General features: G+C 41.6%; 2 protein-coding genes across 6 annotated transcripts in view; one reads left to right on the forward strand and one right to left on the reverse strand.

Moving 5' to 3' along the window:
- MFN1 (mitofusin 1) overlaps positions 1-3,244 on the forward strand; it is a 31,602-nt gene extending 28,358 nt beyond the window's left edge. For 2 of the 3 annotated variants that reach the window (XM_065845114.2, XM_065845115.2), the window contains exons 17-18: positions 728-862; positions 1,672-3,244. In XM_065845114.2, the coding sequence (XP_065701186.1) occupies positions 728-862; positions 1,672-1,741 (205 nt within the window). In that variant the 3' untranslated portion in view covers positions 1,742-3,244. Of the gene's footprint in view, positions 1-31; positions 667-727; positions 863-1,671 lie in introns of those variants that run through there. The other variant, XM_071812591.1, reaches the window with a different exon arrangement.
- A 305-nt stretch (positions 3,245-3,549) lies between these two features.
- GNB4 (G protein subunit beta 4) overlaps positions 3,550-16,919 on the reverse strand; it is a 72,963-nt gene continuing 59,593 nt past the window's right edge. For all 3 annotated transcript variants that reach the window (XM_065845123.2, XM_065845120.2, XM_065845122.2), the window contains 8 exons: positions 14,648-14,686; positions 13,815-13,921; positions 12,809-12,872; positions 11,808-11,970; positions 11,548-11,614; positions 11,185-11,386; positions 9,738-9,954; positions 3,550-8,508 (listed from right to left, as the gene is read on the reverse strand). In XM_065845123.2, the coding sequence (XP_065701195.1) occupies positions 8,402-8,508; positions 9,738-9,954; positions 11,185-11,386; positions 11,548-11,614; positions 11,808-11,970; positions 12,809-12,872; positions 13,815-13,921; positions 14,648-14,686 (966 nt within the window). In that variant the 3' untranslated portion in view covers positions 3,550-8,401. The remainder of the gene's footprint in view (positions 8,509-9,737; positions 9,955-11,184; positions 11,387-11,547; positions 11,615-11,807; positions 11,971-12,808; positions 12,873-13,814; positions 13,922-14,647; positions 14,687-16,919) is intronic.

The raw sequence follows: 16,919 nt of genomic DNA on the forward strand, positions 1-16,919 counted from the left end.
AACAGTTGTTTTGATGAAATTATTATTTCAGACCATTAGGCCTGCTAAATGAGACCTCTAACCACCAGGGTGCAGACCAACCTCTCCAGCGTAGCCCAGGGGATTCTTTACTAATACAAAGTTCAGCTCCAGCAGAGGAAAGAAAATCATCCCCGTGTCCAGCAGCCGTGTGTCTCTGTGAGGACATGGAAGAGCTGGACTCAAGCCAATGCTCCAGGGAGGTGAAGTAGGGAGGAGAGGAGGTGTCTCCTCTCCTGTGGGAGAGCCTGGTTGCCGGCCCGGGGTGGTAACTGGGTGCTTTTGTCCTTTGTGTAAGAAAGAGACTTGGAGCTCAGGTTGGGAGCAAGTCCAGGGCGCTCCCACCCTGCAAAGGGCTCCTGTTCCCACTGAGCGGGGCCCTCTGCTGCTCCAGCATGTGTTGGTGCCAGAGTCCCCATCTCAGACTTGTCCCTGGTGATGCTCAATGAAAAATTGCCAGATGTGATGTTGGCATAGACTGAGGTGCGTTTTGTATGCTTAAGGTTTCTTTTTTTGATTTAAAGAAATACATAATTCTCCTGCTTTCTGCTGTTTTGTAGTCCCTTAGCAGCTGGAGAGTTTGATTGCTATGTTCTACTGTATACTGCACTGCTATGTGATGTATTTATTCTATCTTCTTGATTTAATTTACTTTTTTTTGTAGCACAGACTTTTGTAAATCGTGATTACAAACTTGTTTTCCCTTTAGGGAAATGGCCACTACCTTTGCTCGGCTCTGTCAGCAGGTGGATATTACCCAGAAAAACCTGGAAAACGAAATTGCTAGGCTTTCCAAAGAAATAGATCAGCTGGAGAACATACAGAGCAACTCCAGGCAGCTGAGGTGAGTTGAGGGGGACTGGCCATGAACAAATTCAGGGACGCTGGCACTCGCTGTTGCTTTCCAGTGGAAATGGGGCGGGCACGGGGGCAGACGGGTGTGCTGCAATACATTTTCTTTACTTGTAACTGGACAGCTCTGGTTAAGTTAAAGGAATGCATGCTTTGACCTAGGTGAATCAGCAAAGCTCCAAAAATACTCTTTTTTTGAGATTGTCTTTACCTTCGTCTCTCTTTATGGTATGGGAGAGATGGCGTTCTCAAGAATAATAATCTTGTGCAGGTAAATGAGGGTGGCACCTTCCCAAAGAACCCTCCCCATAGGAGAACACGAGAGCAGCTGTACACTGCTCAGTCCTTCACTGCAATATTGTTTTGCTCTTGGTTCCAGTAGCTGGTCTCTACTGATGAGAAACTTCCAGCAATTGGTGGTTTAGGGACTTAGCAGCAGCCTCGGCCCTGGTTTCGTGTGCTTTCCCCTGGCTGTGGGTTGCATCTTGGCCTCGGGCGTCCCCGACCGCCGTCGGACGTCTGTCCCCACAGCACAGGATGTCCTGCGAGTGCAGAACCTCTCCCAGGTTAAACACCAAAAGGCCAGAACCAGGGAGATCCCGGGCGGACCTGGCAGAGATTTGGGAAGCGGCTGGAGCCTTCTGCTGCCCGCTCAGCTCCTGCGCTCCCAACATCCACGGTTCAGGTTTTCTTAGTGCTGTTGGTTTCAGGAATAGAGGAATAGAAATTAAACAGGGGTGTTGATTCTACCTGTGATGTTACTGCATTGAAGTAAATCTGTTGCTTTTGTTTGTTTTACAGAAATAAAGCCATTCACCTTGAGAATGAACTAGATCGCTTTACAAAACATTTTCTTCAAAAGGGTAAATAAACTATCATTGTTAACTTTCCCAGTGATCCTTTGTAGGACAAAGTAGAAATTTTACAAATGACACTTCTCTGTGGAGTCACATGAAATGATTTATATGCTAAATGTTACTTTGATTACACTTTTTAATTATTGTAAAACTCGGTTTGGACTGGGATGGTGAACTAAGAGCTGTGGTACTGTGTTACATTTGTTTTGCAGATTTTGAGTTAAAAATTATCTTTAAACAACACTAAATTTTTTTGGGCACTTGACAATAAAAACCCAAATCCGTACTGGTTTTCAGTGGTGTTCAGCAGGGGCAAGTCTCGCTTCCTGGCATCCAGGAGCTCATGCAGGGAGAGCGAGCTTAGCCCAGTTACTACTGTCTGCTGCTTTCGGTTGCTTTGGAATTAGCCAGGGATGGAGGACGCTGCTGCTTTGTGTGCGTGTTTTTGAGTAATGAAGGGAAGTACAAACTCTAGCAAGGGGAAAGGACTCTTGACTGTTTTGAAAGCAAGTGAAATTGTTTTGGGCAGCAGTTCCTCAAATGGAAGTGAAAGAGGATGGCAAACAGCAGAGCCCTCACTGGAGAAATGCTGTAGGCTCTGGTTTTCCCCCGGTTGCCACATTTAGCCAAGATGGCACCGATTGTGTACAAATAAACCTATTTCAACAAGCTTGTCAGGCTTCTCACAGCTGGTGAAGTGGTGAAATGGTCATTTGCCCATGAGAGCACTGTTGGGGCGAGCAGCCCCATGGGGGTTTGCTGGGCAGAGGGTCCGACGCCAGTTTTGCAGGTCGGGGATGCAAGGGCCAGGCTGGACCGGGGAGAGCCTGGGGGGTTTGACAGGTGACCCTGAGTGGTCCCTCGGTTCTGCTGTCGGCCAGGTCTGTTCTAGCTGAGACCCGAGGCAGGTGCTTGGAGTTCACCTTCACTCACCTCCAGCAACGCAAAAGCCTCTTTTTAAGAAAAATACGTTAAGTTTTTGCTGTTGCTGTCTGCAGTCATTCAACACCTACTTTTTTCTAACTAGACTTTTAAAATATAACTTATTTTAAAAGAGAGAGCCTTCTCAGGATATTTCTATATTTTTATGGAAGTGTTAACATGACTAAATGAAATACTCAACTTTAAAACTAAGATGTGGGGATTTGCTATTTTCCAGTAAACAAGGGCTATCTTTAAAGGAAATAGATGTCAAAATGTAATGCTGGAGGCAGTTAATGAGTTGAAGACAAAGAGCGCTGTTTCACCACGGTGTGGTTGGGTGTTTGTGTCTGACTGTGCTAGCACACCTGCGGCTCTCTTGGAACTTTGCTTAGCAGATGCATGAGGGGTCACGAGGTCTTCTGAAGGCAACTGTGAAATACAAAAATGAGTATCAGCCCACCCGTCTTGTATGTGAGATGACAGATGTGTATTAATGCTCTTTTTCTGGAGCATTTTTATGGACATTGTATCACGATAAAACTTTAAATGCATGTGTTCTACAGTTGTTTATTAAAAAAAAATACTACTCCTTTGCTCCAGTAAGTCATTTGGCAGTTGTATCGAAGGTGACAATCTCAGCAGAGCTCTTACAGGTCACAGTACAGGACAGAACTGCTGAGGTTGCATTGGAAAAGCTGATTCCTGCAGCCGACAGCTGTGCGCTCCATAGAGCGGTTGGTGATCGATTAAATGTGTTGGTTTCGGAGAAGACAGAAGCCAGAATTCACTGTTGTGGGCAGGGCTGGGCTGTCACCATTCGGGGACACACACAATCCCGATCCCTGGGGCAGGGGGCCACTCGTCATTACAGCTGTAATAAAACACTCGAGTGACAGAGTCTGGTTAAAAGCACTTGTTTATTGGTTACAATATCAACTCATGGCAACATCTTTCACTGAGCCACTGTACAAATACAAAGGAAAAGATCCATCGTGGAAAAAAAAAGCTATAAACAGAGTTCATAGCAAGTGATATTTTTTTTTTTCACAGGGAAGTCTTTTTACAACAGCACTGTTAAAGAACAAATGGCACGAGTCCCTGGTTTTTTTAATAGCTTAAATAAAAGCTTTAAGACTGTTTCTGAATACATACACAATCCAAAGGCAGTGCAGAATCACTTCATAATTGGTAACATTACCGAAGTTTTCCAAAGTAGTCAGCAACAAGTAAAAAAAAAAACCCAAAAAACAAACCTAGCTGATGAGAAATGCTGGAAACTGAAGGCAAATTAACATCAAGCATGTTTAGAAGCATTTTGTTTTGGACTCCTTTGGATGTCATATGTACTACAAGTGTTCAGATGCTTTCATTTTTTAAAAAAAAGGAGAAAAACACAAATAGAGCACCATTGTGTAAGTAAAACAAAGGCTTGAAATATCTAAGACTATTCCACCGAAGTCCATATTAGTTAAAACCTAAAGATACTGTGTGGTATAAGAATGTCAGGCACATGTAATCTGTTATCAGTTATATCAATTAGTAACACTGTTCACACATTTACCATAACAACACTGCATTAACATTCTGCATGTATTTTACATAACCAGCAATTGGATAAAAAGGCTTGTGGTGCCTCTGAAGTGTAGGAAGTCGTTTCCCAGCATGCACGCCAGATTATACAAAGTGCACCATCAACCCATGCTTAATTACTTGTACAGGAAATGCTATCTCAAAAATCAGTCATTCTGCTACACAACCATTTATACCAACTAGTTGAATTAGCCAATACTCTCACCAACATCTCAAAGCACAGCACTAAACCTAGTGGAGGTGACAGTGTCCTCGAGGAGGAACAACTAAGCACTCTTGGAATGTTTGCACAATGTTTTCATTCCACCTTAAAGTAATGTGAACTTCATTGTGGGACAAGCGGTTACACTAACTGAAATAAACTATTTCCAACCCATGCATTACAGTAAGCACACTAGGACCAGCTCTTACATCAATTCAGCTTTGCCAAGTCAAGGTCAGGCCCTCTCCTTAGGCGGGGAAAAGCCTATTTAATCCATGTTCCACTTCAAATTGTATGTATTGTGATCAACACCTTGAATGGTCAGGTCTGCCAGATACCACAATGTATCTGCAATTTAGCAAGGCAGAGGGCAGCGATGTTCGGAAGAAAAAAGGTCTGGAGACAGATGGAAACAGGCCCACGTGACTGAAGTTACCGAGTACACATCAGTGAGATGCCATGGAAAAGCTTTTTGTGGTTTCCAGAATCTCAACCAATATCTCTACCAATAAATGGATGTCCGGGTGTACACAGGATTGTTCCAAGCTGGGCACTTGCCTGGTCAGTATTCTCTACCGCTAAGTTAGATCAACATTAGAACATGCTGACAAATACTGACAAAAAGAAAACTGCACCTGAATAAAATCAATCCTGTTACAGCACATAGTTCCACTTTCCAAGCCATAACCCATAAGGTTTTTAGAAGAGAGGCTAGCAAAGAGTTACCTTGGCACCCTTTTGGCACGGTGTTCTTAGTTACCCTTTTTCTGTAATTACACAAGTTATCTGACATTCAGATAATGATGCAGTTTGGCAAGAAACTTTTCAAGACAGGTTAAGCTGCACCCACGAGTGCTGCAGAATCTGCTGTATAAGCGCAGGTGCTGTCATGGCACAGTCAGAAATCAGACAGCTGCACACGGGGGCCTACACTGAACTACAGGCACATACTGTTTTCTGGGCATAAAACCTTTTAAGTAAAACCTGTGAAGGGTCCTTTTATTACCTTCCTCATATTAGGAGGAGTTTGAGCTTTTACCATTAAAATCGCAACCATTTTAGTAAGGGCATCAATAGTGAAAGGTCACTTATAGCCATTTAAAAAAGGAAATGCCGCAGCCTGTGCAAGTTCATTATTCGGCCTCATATAATAATAGTGTGTTACAAAACAAAACAAAACAACTCTGAACTATATCCAGGACAGCAATTAAGCCAGCAAATGTCACCTTGACAGGATCCACCACAAGCTGTCTGCAAGTTCCCAAGCAGCATCAGGTCCTGTTTTCCCGGTGGTGCTCGGGCTTCTTCCAGGTTCCCTTGTGCACGGACACCCGAGGAGCCGCCTCAGGACCTGCAGCTACAGACACTGGTTACCCCCAGCAAAACCCAGCACATATTTGTACGATGCTTTTGGAAACCTCATCAGCAAGTAGTTTACATTCCTTATTATTTCTTTTAAAAGCAGCTGAATCCAACAGACAATTGTCCATCAAGCAATAATAGTGAAATTATTTGCAGTAATACCTGTATGAGAGCCATTACCACATTTACCATCTACCTGAACTTTTAAGAAAAGTTATATACATTTGTAAAATTGTTTTTTGGAGTTTTGCAAGTAGAAACTAGTTTTAATACCAGAATGTAAAAATGGCACCCGTCTTTGCAACGGTGTTGACTAGGAAACTGGTTCAAAACACACTTCTATGGAAAAAAGATTTTTAGAAAAAGAATATTTTCTTAAAATTCCATAGTAACAAATTTCCAGAATGATTCACTCAAGGCAGCTGTGAGTTAAGAAGAATAATCAAGTGTAGCACTGAAAAATAAACCAAGTCTGCAAGATCCCAAAGAGCTGCTCACTCGAGGGAGTAACAAGAATTCCATAATAGTTCTGTTAATGCAGACAGATCACAATGCAAAACGCTGAGGAATTCCTCTCCCATACAATACAGTGTAATTTTGGTCCTGCACCACAGTCTGCTGTCAGTACACGTGCACTTCTCCAGCACAAGATGCGCCTTTTTCTTTTTTAAAAAGTGAATTTACTGTGATTGACTGGTACATTTATTGGCACCTTCACCATTATAGACATGGCAAGTTTACAGGCACAGTCTGGAAGTACTGAAATTTAGGATTACAAATGTCATAAATTTGACGAATAGTCATCTCAGCCACAAATCTGGTTTGATATATGACACGATACTGGGCACTTACATTTACTACTTGACCCCGAGATACCCAGACTCCCCATAACTTCAGATGAAGGCAGACTAACGTTATCTTCCAACCTGATGATTTAGAATTCACAGATCTTTAAAATAAATCACTTAAGAGAAGCCAATAGACTTAATTTCCCTTTCCAAAACCGCCACAGACGTTTAGATTCCCAAGAGAACATCCATTGCAAGCGCTGCCAGGCACCAAAAAGTTCAGCCCCCTTCCCGGGTAGTTTCGAATGGGCATCAGTCACTTGGTTTTTCTTTATCTACATTCAAATGTACTTAATCAGAACTCACATTTTATAAGCAACTGACATCAAAATTCAGAATAAAATCAAGACCAGGAGAGGAAATGGCTTATTTACAGCAGCAGAGCTGCAGAACAATTAGCATCTAATAAGCCACCATGGTCCAGACCTCTGTGACCACAGGAGAACAGGCAAGTCACTAAGTTTATAGTACAAAGTTTTAAAGAGTTCCACAGGTAAAAGTAAGGTTATTTGGTTCGTTTTAAGTTACACAATTCCTTTTCATAATTCACACTGCACAGAACTGACAAGAAGCGTTTTTGGTTGTGGCACGCTTTGGCAACCCCCTCCTTCGGAGAGGGGTTATAGGTGATTAACTGCACATTGAAATCTTCTTTAAGAATCTAAGCAAAGTCCTCCCATCCCAATTGCCTCAGCTGATTGTGGTAACTGAGCAAGCTTTGCAAATCCACTGCTTTCCGCACACCAAGCATCACGCCAGATCATTCTGTTAGTGCAAATCAGCCGGAGTTTGTGATGGGCCAGAACTGCCTCGTGTGGCTGGAGCTGAATTGTCAAAGGAAAAGCACTCGGCCACTTATCGACAGCAACGCGGGTCACTTGGCTTCCGCACCCAGGGACCGCGTGGAATAACTGATGCAAGAAGCTGCAGTAAGGAAGCTAATACTTCTGAAACCCTATTTTTTACCTTTTTATTTTTTTTTAATTATTTTTGCTGTTGTTGCAAATCTGCCTGGCATTAACTCCTTGGTGTTTGGAGGCCATGACTGCCAATGGATGGACCAGGAACCACTGGCTTAGATGAAGAACCCCCACGATTAAAAACAGGCAAGCAAGTCAAGGAGTGAGTGAATAAGGCGGTGGGTATCAACTGGGAGTCTCCAGGGCCTTTACAAAAATTTCAAATTCCTTCCATTATAAAAACACATACATACCATTGGCTTCACTTTATCTACAGTAAATTCACAAAAACATTTAAAACAGCAATCTAGTTTGTCCACTACAAAACTCAGAAGTGACATCTCAGGTTAAAAGCAAAGCTATAAATGTAGTTCCTTAAAAAATGCAAACATATTTCTTTACATACAGACAAATGTTACATGATTGGCTGCTATAATGTGTATATTCTGTTATGTACAAAAAAAAGTACAGGATTAGCAGACTGAGCACAAGCAAAAACCCTTCAAGGACAATCTAACCAAACCACCAAAACAAAAAGACTGGCTCTTAGTTTGTCGGTCACCATGATTATGTGTGCTGGCCCCTTTTAAAAAGTCAGTGATTTCTTCCCCCCTCCCCTATTTCTTCACTTGATTTTTTTCTAGTTTACAGAAAGCCTCTTTGTGTAATAATCAGTGAATAGAAAAACTTCACCTGCAAATACAAGGTAGAAATGTTATTTCACAGCTATAGGCTGCAGCATTGATCTCTCCAGGTCTCAAATGGAGAATGTACATGTTTGGCTCCCAGTTAATTCCAGATTCTGAGAAAACTGTCCCAAGACCCTGTAGCTACAGCCATGCCGTCATCAGTAACACCTAGACAGCTGACACGGTTGTCATGGCCAGCAAGGACACCTGGAAAAGAAGAAGCAATGAAAGTCAATATGTATAGGAGGTCGAGAACTTCAGCTGTTACTCTGCTTTCCCAGGTAAGTCTTCAAAATTGCTAAAAAAAGATGTAATGCAAGATCTCGTCACCCTCTTTGTCTTTACCCTGAAGAACTATATACATCACAACAGCCAAACCAATGAAACTCAACAGTGAGGTTTTTAAAAATTATGTGTACGCAATACCCTCCATTCTTCTCTCTGCCCTTACTACTTTTCTTTCTTTCTGCCCCAAAGACCTCATCCCTACTCAGGCTCTCTGCTGTTTTGTCCCTGTTCTCGGCAATGCTGTCCACAATTTCAGCCATCAAGTACTTCCAAAATCAAATGTGATGTCTTCTGACAATGCCCTGGATACAGGAACTACCTGGAGTTTCTCATGTTTTACAAACACTGAGGATTAAAAACACCATACGTTGTGTCAGGGTCCCAGGACAGAGGCCCCATACCCCACCTCTTCCCGCTTTGTTTTTGCTTTCCTTCCACCCCTCCTTGCGCTCGCCTGCTCTCCCAATGTGCCGCAGCCAGGTCCGGTCAAACTCAGCCTGTCCACGTCCCATAAGGAAAAGGAGATACTTTCAGCCTGAACAGCAGAGTGAAGGTTCAGAACTGAACCAGGCCCCATCACGTGAATTACTGTACAAAGCGAGTCAGCTGTAGCTATGCTATAAACACATTGTGTATCCTGAGAGAAGTGGCTAATTTAAGGACTAAAAGTGTCCACTTCCCCTCTCGCCCAAAGCAAAACCACTACTGTATTCTGAGTTACTTCCACTGATGGGTGCAAAAGTCAATGCAAATGTATAATTTTGTATTACTTAATTTCAAACACTTAAGTGAAATATATTTTCTGCAGACGTAATGTAATTTTGGAGGCTGTTCCTCAGCCTCACGAGCTGGTACCTTCCAGCACACAAATAATGGTCAATACCCAAAACCAGGAGTATTTCACTTACTCCACACACCATCTAGATCAAACTGTGCTGCAGGGCAACAACTGGAAGACATAACCAAATGCAAAAAAAAATATAAGGATGCCATTCCAAAAGAAAACAGTGTTAAGATGAAGCAAGCAGGTTCCAGAACATCAGCAGTAGCACTGGCAATGAACTGCCTCTGCATTTTGCACTAATTTTGAACATCCACCTTCTGCCAAGAAAAAGGAAAACTTGAGCTCGTTGCAGTGATGCACTCACCTGCTCTCTCCCCCTTCAGAGTGTCCCACACGTTGCAGTTGAAGTCATCATAACCTGCTAGCAAGAGGCGGCCGCTTTTGGAGAAGGCTACAGAAGTGATCCCGCAGATGATGTTGTCGTGCGAATACATCATTAACTCCTGGTCTGCGCGCAGGTCAAAGAGTCGGCAAGTGGCATCATCAGATCCAGTGGCAAATGCATGTCCATTAGGGAAAAACTGAAAGTTTTAATTAAGAGACAGGAGTTTGACACCAGAAAAATATATTGTCTTCAAAATAATGCATGAATATCACAGGATTCTTTCACCAGGATGACCAGATAAAAGCAGAATGATTTATTTTTTTAAAAAACCTGCATGTTAAAAAACTGCATATACACAGCTATGCAACGAAACACTTCTTGACTTGTACCAGTAACACCTGAGTGACTGGAGTCGTCCCCAGACAGTTCCTGCACTCGGTGTCACAGGAGTCAGAGCGGATGCAACTCCCTCCTACAAAATGAACACGCGCGGTTGTGTGTGCCCTGGCCGAGGGCCGGGAGGTCCCCGGGAGGCAGAAACACAACGTTCCAGCCTGAGCTGCTCAGCAAGGGCGGTTCAGCTCAGACACGAGATTGCAAGCAATTCAGTTTCCAAAAAAATCTACTCCAAATCAGAGTCATTCTCGCAACAGCCATATTGATTGAAATGGGAATGAAAAGATCTCGACACATCTCGGGATTCAGGTCTAAGTATAGGAACTGCATTTTTCTACTCGTCATGCCTTTGGTATTTTCTCAGCCTTAATAATTTGTCATGTTTATCAAAAACAGATGCAGCTTAGATTTAGATTTCATTCCCTTTTTATCAGAGCTTGCATCTTGCAGATCAGAACATAGTGTTACTATGACGGGAGGAAATATAATCCAGTTTATAAATATTACAAAATGATTCCAGGGATGAATATTCAACGTAAGTACTGATTTTAACTTTGCCTTCCAGAGTATTTCAATGAGAGCTCTTTTCAACAGAAAATATCAAGTACATTTTCATTCAACAAAAGGCTTTTAAGATGAGGATGCTTGGCTATTTTGCTCCCATCAGCATATTGCATTTATCCACAACTTTCAGTTTTTCACACATTGTCACACTGCAAAAAGTTCCCCCCCTGCATTCTTTGCTTCTAAAATAAAGTAAGGTCTCAGTTACTGAACAAAAACATAGCTGAAGCTATTCCAAGAATACTTCAACGCATCATACATAACGGTAATAATAATTATTCCATTATAAACTAGATTGTAAGTTATTAGACAACCTTCCTGTTTACACACAATTTAACAACCTCTACCCTCATAAAGTAATGGATTTTAAATTGAGGTAATCCAGTAGACTATGAGCTGAATTCAGGCAGCTGTAGCTCTTATCATCCCCCTTTCTTCCCATGTGGAAATACAAATGATCACTTACACAAACTGCATTGATATCTGACACGTGCCCTGTGAAGGACTGCCGGCACATTCCATCTCGGATATCCCAAAGCTTCGAGGAGGCATCACAGGCACCCGAAACAAAAGTCCTCATGTCTGGACTTAGAGAGAGACTCATCACGTCGCCAGTGTGCCCAGTGAATGTGGTGGTCTGCTGTCCGGTTTCAATGTCCCACAAAGCGCTGCAGATAAAGTGACAACATGAACACAACTCGTGTGATTATTTGATAATTTAAATTTTAAACACCAATTAAGGGATTGGAGGAAAAACAAACGAACAAAAAGAGAAAAAAAAAAAAAAGAGTGGGGAAAAAAAAAATGCCAAAGGAGTTAAAAAACTCACCAAGTGGTGTCTCCTGAGCTAGTGACAATTTGGTTGTCATCTAGAAAGCGACAACAGGACAAGTATCCTAAAAACCAAAACAGTTGCGTTAGTTTTAGACCCAGGAGTAATAGCTGAAGTTTAATATCCGAGATCGAAATTCCCTCACAACTAGTCTGTAAACCAATGGAACTGTTTCACAATTCACAACACACCTCCCAGCGCGATCGTTTCATTTCGTGCAATAAAAACACCAAAGCTGAAGCAAGAACCTTGCTGACCTGTATGGCCTGGCAGCTCTCGGCTCACTCTCACGTTGCCCTCTCTGGTTTTCAGGTTGTATATGGAGCAGATGTTGTCCAATCCACCACAGGCAACATAGTTTCCAGAGGGTGCATAGGCACAAGTCATCACCCAGGAGGATCGCAAAGGAATGGCGTGCATCTTCGGAAAGACAGAACTCGTGAATGCCACATCACGTGGCAGCTTTCAGTTTTCACTGAGGTCATTCATATAATTAATTAACTGTAGCAGATTAAACACACCAAGTAGGTTGTGTATTGTATTTCAGTACTTTAATTTTACAACATATTACAACTCATCCTCATATTTATAACATACATACTAGAATTAAAAAGATGAGCAGTCTCTGAGGTGGGTCTACAGAGCATCAGTACATTACTTAATAGCAAAGTTATTCTAAACTTAAACATTTACTAAACTTGTTTATCCTACTTCAGTTCCTTTGTCCAGTTCTTCTACCTCTCCAAACTACACGATACAAAAGGGGATGGTTGTACCCACGGAGACTGGACAGTTTACAGCAGCTCATCACCGCTCCGCACTCCACCTCAGCTTTGCTCATTTTACAGCTTTCCCCCCATTTTTAAAAAAAAAAAATTTCCCTCCTTCTCCTTTCTCTGTCCCCAAAAGCAAAGCATGTTTGTGAATTCTGAGCTTGTGTATTTCTACAATTTACAGCCAAATTAGTTTCAGAAGCAACACCATACGGACAGAGAGCAAAAGCTACAGGTTACCACACTAGCAAACTAGAGCAAAACATTACATATTACTTAGAACTACTGCTGCTGAAACACGACCTGCAACGTATCTCCAGTAACCAGCTAGTCAGGAGAGAAAATTAATTTTTAAAAAATGATGTCTGACTTAGAAGCAGACTGCTTTTCATGTTTTGCCTTGCAAACATGTAAAAATTGACATAACCACCCTCAAACACATAAATTATGCATGAATTGTTGATATGAATTATAAATAACTCTACCTTATTTGTTGTATAACTATCCCAAATAATTAATTTTCCATCTTGAGAAGCACTGACTAGTAGCCTAAATACAAACACAAAATATGTTAATATAAAACAAACAAAAATAATCTCAAAATAGACATACGTCATGCATGAGTACTAAGTGATTCAGAAATTTCATAATTTCATTACTAAGACTTGTGGGGGGGAGGGGACAGACAACCAGCAACATTTGTTGGCAAAAATCTCAAAGACCTATATATTATCTGACCAAAGAACCCCTGTGTCCACAGGGACTCACGATTAACAACGGACAGAACCAACCAACTTACTGAAATCACATTTTATGAACTCTCTCCACAGCTGCTTTTATTTTTCGTATACTAATATTTTAACTATACAGCTACACAAAAATAAACAAGAAATTCAGGAGAAAATAAACCTTATTTTGAGAGCAGAGTCTAGATTTTTTCTGGACTATATGAGGGAGAACAGACCACAAGGCTGTACTAAGATCTGAACATCAGTTGCTCTCGAGGCAGCATAACAGATCTCCCTCCTAGAAGTGAAGGAACTTTTTCCCCGATGTACAAAAGGATCTTTTTTTCACAGTGAAATAAAATTCGTTCTTAAAGTTATCATATCTGTTCTTACAGAAGTTACATAATTATTCAACACCTTGGAAAATACAATATCCATCACTCCAAAAATATGCATCACCACATCCCCTCCTCTTGCTCCCCAAAGAACTTGATTAAAAGAAGGAAAAGGCAAAATGTGTGTGGTGAGAAGAAGTGAAGTTCCTCTCCTTCCACTCACGGCTTTCCTATTACCACTGTGCAGTCCTCATTGGTTTTCAAAAGGCAAACTGTTAGACAAAAAGCCACCACAGTCATGGGCTGTGATCCTCCTGCAAGCGCACTGACACCACTCCGTAGGGCTCCCAAAACCTTGTACTAATTGGACAAGCGACAACCAGATTTCTAGCCCTTAACGTGGAGGTTTAAGGCTCACTGGTACGAACCTTGAGTCAGATCCCCAGTGCATAGCGTAGATTTTGGCTAAGTGACCTCGAAGCGTACGCCTTGTTCGCATTTGAATTCGACCCACTGAGTCCAGGCTTGTTGTGATCTAAAAATAAATAAAAAAATACCCTGAGATACTGAGGACTATTTTTAATATACAAGATAACTAAATACACTTGAACTTTGATAGAAAATAAGGTATCTTGGCATGCAACATGAAAAAGGAGACCAGTGTAAGGGCCAGGGGTAGGTCCACACAGCACCAGGGAAAACAGACTTTTGCAGAAGATAAGCTAACATGCTTCCAATAGCTATAACTGAAACTTCAGAAAGTTTTTAAAAATAATACTATGTAATACTGAGGCTACTTCAGATTACCAAATCTGTGAGTTTTTAATTGAAATCAATGCAACAAAATCCTCCCAATATTTACTGCATTGTTACTTTTAAAAGCATGGCAGAACTTCAAATACAAAATACTTTTCTAAAATGAAGCTAGTAGACATACATTTAAGTCTTTCTAAGAATACTAAACACAAAACCACACTCTATTTAAAAGGTAAACTGGAACCAAGACCCATTAAAAGATGGTAATTTTATATTGACTGGTTGGGGTTTTTTTGCCTTGTTCTGGTTTTGTTCATTTGCTTTGTTTTTAGTGGTTGTGTTTTGTTTTAAATAACTGTATAAATACACAGTGCATTTCCAAAGGCCGGTTCTACTTTGTTCTTCTAGCTACTAAACAGGAACATGTTACAGTCATAAATTGTAGGGATTTTTATTTTTTATATATATATCAAGTAACAGCCTCTACACAGGCTCAAGAACATACCTGAGCAAGAGTTGTGTCACTACACGCTTTCCTTGCATCCTGAAACAAAAGAATGGAACAATTTTAATCTAAAAGGCAACACCGAGAGTCACCTGAGAGGAAGCGTCTAAAGGAAAAATAACTTTTAAGCTGGACTTCACCACACTCAAAAAGCTACAAGCCAACACCACCATACACGCCAATGTGCCTTCTGTCACCCTAATATGTTTTATTGCCCAAGGAACGTGAAGCACAGGCACACAAGCTGGGTGGTGGTGGAGGAGAGGTTTAAGAAGGGCCATGTCCAGCAAATGCTGAGTCTCCCTTTCTACAGAAGATGCGATTCAAGGGCATTTGCAGCCATCCTATGGTCCCAGCGCCCACCCTCTGCCCTGCTGTGGATGTGCCCGCTCAGGTTGTGCTGAGCCCAAGAGAAGAGGAAGAACCGATCACCTGAAAAAGCAACCACGTACTGCAGGTGATCAGCAAGCTCTGTGCTCGAGGAGGCTCTTACATGAGCTCTCCTTGCCATCGCAGGTGTGATGAGGGCAGTTACGAGAGGCAGGGTGAAAATGAACAGGCAGGATCTGGAGAGCAGGACAGGCAGCAGGCTTCCTGAAGCTTAAGCTGCAGATGCACTTCACACCAAACAAAGAAAAAAAAATATTCTACTAACACCCTCACGCATTTCATGGAATGGATGGTGCTCACATCTCCATACAGATGCTCCTTTTTTTTATTTCGGATTCTATGGGTACAGTACTTACTATCTGTGTATTATTCAACCCTACCTAGAAGACAGACTTTACTTTTGCTTGTATAACCAGAGTAGCAGACCGGACACCTGACACAGGTGAGCACCACTAAGCCTAGTTCACGACACTCCAATCTTGCAAAACCCGGCTTCAGGTACAATTGCACTGCACTCCTGCAACTCAGCCTGCTGTCTTTGCTAAACAAAATGAGGCACGCAGCCAGCAACCACTTCTGAGGAGCACGGTTTAAAACAACTGGCTTAAAATTAGACAGGAACTCTACAGCACAAGCTGGAGATAAAACTATCAACAGCAGCATGGAAGGATCAGCCACAAGATAATTTCTAACTCCCCACAATTTCGCCAAATACCTTCCAACTTCTGCAACCAAGGAAGCAGGCAACCCACAAATGATGGATGCCGTTCTTCACCACTAATTTGTGTGTCCCCTGCCCCGCAAAAGTGTTTAATCTGTACACTAATGGCAATGCCCTCTTGGAGAGGAGGAAAGGAAACATTTACTCACATGCTTTGGAACCGTATCACATTCAGACTAAGATCTTAAAATTCTTCCAGCTCTTGCTTGAGAGTTATTTGACATTGCAACTTCAACAATTTTTTAGTGCATGCTTATTTTGACCACTCTTTATAGCTTTCCTCCCAGAAAGCAAGCCTGAGAGTGGATTAAGTCATCTCAAGTTATTTTTAAAATGTCTGAACTGTAGAAATATTTATAAAATGTTGACGTCTGGATTCAAGAGGGGCTTAAAATACCAGAGCAGCAAATCCCCCAGCGCTCAGGACTTATTTCACCCCCAGGCAGAAACACACTGAATTGTAAACCACTTTGTTTAGTTTAGCTGAAACACTTGAAGATGCTCAACATAAGATGAATTCTGAATGCAATCTGAATGAAACAAGCAATTTTTCGTAGAGAAAGTGCTATGAGCAACACCTATACTTGAGGCCAATACTTGCCATATGACTTGCAAATTTGTAGGAAAAGCAAAGTTTCAACAGGCTATTTTAATTCTCACTTTTTCACTGTCATTTCTACAAGTGAATCACCGTAACAGAATCATTAGTGTCGTAACATAAAAAGTTCCTCTATATAATTGTAGTTTTTTCTCAGTTCATGCAGTAGACAACGCAGGATTGGAGGAGGGGGAATAAATCAATGTGCAGTCTCCACCATTTCCTAGCATGCACACTTTTTCCCAGAACACCGTCTATGTCTTTAAATTATTGGTTCACTTTTTTTTTTCAAATGTCATTTAATTTCAAAGGACAATGTGCCAAGTATGCAACACTGCAAAAAATCACCTCCCAGTGAAGACATGCATCGCATGGGAACTCTACTACAGAAACAGGAATTAACTTTAACCAAAAAGCCATCTTGCTATCTAATAGTTCATCATTCACTGATGTTTCAAATTTCCTACACTCAAAATTCACGCAGTCTTATTTTATCCATCCATCACAGTCTATCTGTGCACAGAACAGAGCTACAGCTGTGGTAACTGCATGGGGAGGCAAAG

This window comes from Patagioenas fasciata, chromosome 9 (genome assembly GCF_037038585.1).
Source record: "Patagioenas fasciata isolate bPatFas1 chromosome 9, bPatFas1.hap1, whole genome shotgun sequence".
NCBI classification, from domain to species: Eukaryota; Metazoa; Chordata; class Aves; order Columbiformes; family Columbidae; genus Patagioenas; species Patagioenas fasciata.